This window comes from Eimeria acervulina, genomic scaffold (genome assembly GCF_000499425.1).
Source record: "Eimeria acervulina Houghton genomic scaffold, Eah_scaff1438, whole genome shotgun sequence".
Classification (NCBI taxonomy): domain Eukaryota; phylum Apicomplexa; class Conoidasida; order Eucoccidiorida; family Eimeriidae; genus Eimeria; species Eimeria acervulina.
Window position 1 is genome coordinate 1274 of NW_013550238.1, and position 5128 is coordinate 6401.

Below are 5128 nucleotides of genomic sequence, written 5' to 3' on the forward strand. Positions count from 1 at the left end.
CTGCTGCTGCTGCTGCTGCTGCTGCTGCTGCTGCAGGTGCTGCTGCTGTAGCTCGAGCGCCACAAAGGGATGCAGCGGCTGCAGCAGTTCCTCCAGCGTCCCCACGGGGACAGCTGCAGCCGCGCTGGCTGCTGCTGCTGCTGCTGCTGAGCGCGGCGCTGCTGCAGCAGCAGCAACCCAAGGGCTGTACACTGCAGCAGCAGCAGCAGGCAGCTCTTCGTCTGCATCCGGATAGAAGGCAACGTCATACAGACGATGAAAAGCAGCAGCTACTGTTGCGTTTCTTACCCTCCCTGCTGCTCGTGCTGCTGTTGCTGCTGCTGCTGTTGCTGCTGCTGCAGGCTCTGCTGCTGCTGCTGCTGCTGCTGCGCCTTGGGGCTGCATCCTCCGCAGCAGCAGCAGCCGCTCAAGTGCATGCAAAGCCTGGCCCCCCGGGGCTAAGTAGGCAGCAGCAACGAGTTGAGTCAAGGCAACTGCAGCAGCAGCAACAAAGAGCAGCAGCAGCAGCAGCAGCAGCAGCATTGCTGCTGCTGCGCGGCGTGTCAGCAGCTTCCGAGCTACCTGCTGCTGCCACAGCGCCACCCTACGCAGCTGCAGCAGCGTGGGGCTTCTCTTTAAAGCTGCATCGATGCTAATGAACGAAGAAGGTCTTCGTTCTCTTGCTGCTGCTCCTGCTGCTCCTGCTGCTGCAGCACGCGGAGGCAGCCGCGCAGACACCGCACGCAGCAGCTGCAGCGGCCCTCTCGGGCGGCGATAACCTACCACCCCTGTGCTGCTGCTGCTGCTAGCTGCAGCATCAAGCCTCTGCTGCTCTTGCTGCAGCACGTCGCGCAGGGCAGGAGACAGGTCGTCGAGGGACGGCCAGCTGTCGGGTGCAGCAGAAGCTGCTGCTGAGGTAGCAGCAGCAGCAGCAGCCTCCGAGCTAGGTGTAACTGTAAGGAATATCTGCTGCAGCAAATCCGCTCCTGCTGCTGCAGCGCATGCAGCTACTACCAAACAGAAAGGCAGCAGCAGCAGAGCCAGCGCATCTCCCTGCATCAGGTCTTGTTGTTGCTGCAGCAGGCCTTGTTGCTGCAGCAGCAGGTCATGTTGCAGCTGCAGCAAGTCTTGCTGCTGCTGCGGCATGTCTTGCTGCTGCTGCTGCAACAGCAGCAAACATAGGAGGCCCCCCAACCAGGGGAAGCCAACGTCGAGGCAGAAGAACCAAGGCACGAGGCCGTCCTCATTTTTGCTGCTGCTGTTGCTGCTGCTACTGTTGCTTTTGCTGCTGCTGCTGCTGCTGCTGTTGATGCCCTTGCTGCTGCTGCTGATGCCCTTGCTGCTGCTGCTGATGCCCTTGCTGCTGCTGCTGCTGCTGCTGCTGCTGCTGCTGGGTAAAGTTAGGTTTGGGCCCCAGAAGCCCCAGCGAAGACGTTTGGTAGGGCTCCTAAGAACAGCGGGCTTCAACGCTGCGTTGGAGCTGTTGCTGCTGTTGCTGTTGCTGCTGTTACTGTTCTTGTTGTTGCTGCTGTTGTTGCTGCTGCTCTTGCTGTTGCTGCTGCTGTTGCTGCTGCTGTTGCTGCTGCTGTTGCTGCTGCTGTTGCTGCTGCTGTTGCTGGTTTTGCTGCTGCTGAACTCTTTGCAGGCGTCAGGTGTCGCCTTGAGGGGCTGCTTCTTCCGTCTGCTGCAGCTGCTGCAGCAGCAGCTGTACGCCGCCCTGCGCGCTGCAGCCAGGAAGCGGAAGAGGCGGTCTCGCAGCAGCAGCAACTTCTGCGTGAGCAGCAGCAGCAGCAGCAGCACAGGCAGCAGCAGCAGCAGCCCGTAAGAAGCAAACAGCGCTCCTCCAGGTAGCAGCAAAATCCTCTCGTGGAGGCTCAGCAAACCCCCGGAAGCTGCAGCAGCACCTTCCCGCTGCCACAGCAGCAGCTGACTGCTGCTACTGCTGCTGCTACTGCTGCTGCTGCTGCTAAGTGGAAGGTTGGCTGAGGTGTATTTCCATCTCAAGGGATCGGCGCTAGCATGCGACAGCAGCAGCAGCAATTGCTGCAGCCCCTGCTGCAGCAAAAGCAGCAAAGAAGCCTTGATCTGCTGCAGTCGAAACACCAACGCGGTGTACATACACCCCAATTGCTGCTGCAGCGGCAACGGCTCATTTAAACGGAGCGTCTCTGATGCTGCTGCTGCTGCTGCACCCAGCAGCAAACCAAACGCAGCTGCTAACAGCAGCAGCGAGAGCCCCCGCAACAAACGACCTAACAAGCCCCGTGCCCTGCTGATGCTGCTGCTGCTGCGGTTGCTGCTGCTGCTGCTGCAGGCTTTAATGTCTGCCTCGTGGCCTGCCAGACCGACGGTGAGTTGCAGCAGCAGCGGCAGCAGTCCGAGCAGCAGAGAAGCATCTGCTGCAGCAGCAGCAGCTGCTGCCCCGCACACCATACTGCCAACAGCACGCAGGCGGTAACGAGCAGCAGCAGCTGCTGCTGCGTCTGCAGTTGCTGCTGCAGCACCAGAAGTGCTGCTGCGAACGCTGCGCTTGCCTTTGGGGTCTCTGGCCTTGTCAGCGCTGCTGGTGCTGCTTCGCCTTCTTCGGCTGCTGCTGCTTCGGTCTCTGCTGCGGCTGCGGCTGCTTCTGTTACTGCTGCTGCTGCTGTCGCTTCTGCTGCTGCTGCTTTCGCTTTCGCTGCTGCTGCTGGTCGCCCGCGATGCTGCCTCACGCTTCTCTTCCTTGAGGTCTGTGAGGGTCCCCAAGCTGCTGCTGCTGCTGCTGCTGCTGCTCTTGCTGCTGCTGCTGCTGCTGCTGCTGCTGCTGCTCCTGCTCCTGCTCTTGCTGCTGCTGCTGCTGCTGCTGCTGCTGCTGTGCTGCTGCTGCTGCTGCTGCTGCTGCTGCTGCTGGTCTTGCTGCTGCTGCTGCTGCTGCTGCTTCTGGTGTTTTGCTGCTGGAGCACTAGGGCCGCTCTGCTGCTGTATTTGCACCGAAGGGCGGCGACGTGGAAGCAGCATGCAGCAGCAGCAGCAGCAGCAGCAACAGCAGCTGACGGGGAGGCTGAGAGCTGCAGCAGCAAGGGAGAGCACCCTACTGCAGCAGCAGCAAAGCAGCAGCAGAAGAAGAAGTTGAAGACGCACAAACGCCAACGGCGAGCAGCAGCAACTCGGTGTCTGTGTCTGTGCTTTGCTGCTGCACGGAGCTTCTTCTCTAAGCGGTAATGCAGTCTGCTGCTCCTGCTGCTGCTACTGCTGTTGTTGTTGTCGCTGCTGCTGCTGTCGCTGCTGTCGCTGCTGCTACTGTCCTGCCGACGTTTGCGTTGTTTACTAAGGCTGATGGCGGTGTGTGGCGCTGCTGCTGCTGCTGCTGCTGCTGCTGCTGCCTCTTGAGCCTCTGCAGCAGCAGCAGCCGCAGCAGCGCCTGCTTGCCTCAAAGCCACGTAAGCAGCAAAGAGCAGCAGCAGCAGCAGACAACGAGCGAGCAGCAAATAGCTGAGGCCTGTGGGGACTTGTGCAGCGAGACGTACCTTGTTGCTGCTGTTGTTGCTGCTGCTGTTGCTGCTGCTGCTGCGTGTGGCTGGCGGCGCGAAGGAAACCCGCAGCAGCAAACCCGGCAGCAAATTCAGCAGCTGCTGCAGCGCGCTGTGGGGAGAGGGCAGCAGCAGCGGAGGCAGCTTCGGCAGCAGCAGCAAACCACAAGGCATGAGGAACGGCTTGCTTAAAGAGAGAGGAGTCACGTGGCGCAGCAGCAAACGCTGCAGCAAAGAACCTGCAGCAGCTTTCGCTTTCGCCAGTGCTGCTGCTGCTGCTGCTGCAGCTGCTGCTGCTGCCGCTGCTGCTGCTGCTGCTGCATCTACCACCACACGGCAAAGCCGACTTGCATGCGTTGTAGCTGCTGCTACCGTCACGCTGCTAAACTGCAGCAATTCCAACGCTGCTGCTGCTGCTGCTGCTGCTGGCAGGCGGCGGCTGCTGCAGCTGCTGCAGCGTACACCTGTGGGCACTGCAGCAGCAGCTGCTGCAGCAGAAGCAGCAGCATCCGCAGACCCTTCGCTCTTCTGCGCCTCAGATTCTCCTTGCCGCCACCAATGCCGTGACTGCTGCTTCTGCTGCTGCTGCTGCTCCTGCTGCAGCAGCAGAAGCTGCTGCTGCTGCTGCGGCTGCTGCTGCTGAAGTAAGGTCTCAGGGGAGATGCAGCTAAAGAGACAACTCAACTCAGATGCTGCTTCACGCCCAGAAGGAAAAGGAGCAGCAAAGACAGCAGCAAGCAGCAGCGCTGCGACAGCAACATCAAGCAGCAGCAGCAGCAGCAAACCCGCGATGGGCCCCAGATGCCGCCGTTGTGCTGCTGCTGCGCCTTTTCTGCGCTTCATTTCTTCAGCTACATCTTCCACTTGCTGCTGCTGCTGCTGCTGCTGCCGACGCTGATGCTGTAAGTCTAGCTGCCTCTATTGCTGCAGCTACAGCTGCTGCTGCCGCAGCGGTTGCTGCTGCTGCTGCTGCTCTCTTGAGTTCGTTGTTGTTGTTGCTGCTGCAACAACTGTTGCACCTGGTATTTGCTAGTGAATACAACAAAGAGAAGCTCTAGCAGCAGCAGCTGCTGCTGCTGCTTCTGCTGCTGCTGTTGCAGCTGCTGCTGCTGCTGCTGCAGCGGCCTTCGCCACCGAGGCCCTGAGCAGCTGCTATTGCTGCTGCTGATAGTGTTAATAATGATGCTTCTGCTTAGCGTTGTTATGCTGCTAGCGTAGCTGCTGCTGCTGCTGCTGCTGCTGCGGCTCTTGTCGATGCTGCTGTCTCCTCAGCCAGCATTGACTTGTGTTGCTGCTGTTGTTGTTGCTGCTGCTGCAGTTGCATGCATCTCTTTTCTCAGTAAAAAACATAATTTGTGCTGCTGCTCCTTCTGCTACAACAGCAGCGCTACTGCTGCGGCTCTGCCGTAGCAGCGAGACCTGCATGCGGCGCTGCTGCTGCAGCAGCAGCAGCAGCAGCGAGCATACAGCAATAGCATATACTGTATAGTTGACTCCTTCTGCTCTTCATTATTCTTTATATGCTGCAGCAGCAGCAGCAGCAACACAATATAACCCTCTGCAGCCCTAAGCCCCAGCGCTGTCTTCAAGGAGACAGGAGACACCAGCAGCAGCAGCAGCAACAGCAGGGCGCAGCTGCA

The 5128-nt window shown here is 59.8% G+C and overlaps 1 protein-coding gene across 1 annotated transcript in view; it reads right to left on the reverse strand.

The window, feature by feature from the left end:
* EAH_00059800 (hypothetical protein, conserved) overlaps nucleotides 1–4331 on the reverse strand; it is a gene marked incomplete at both ends in the record, with an annotated part of 5129 nt that extends 798 nt beyond the window's left edge. The window contains 2 exons of the mRNA XM_013397135.1: nucleotides 64–3019; nucleotides 3100–4331. Coding sequence (XP_013252589.1) covers nucleotides 64–3019; nucleotides 3100–4331 — 4188 coding nt within the window. The remainder of the gene's footprint in view (nucleotides 1–63; nucleotides 3020–3099) is intronic.
* Nucleotides 4332–5128: the final 797 nt, after the last annotated feature.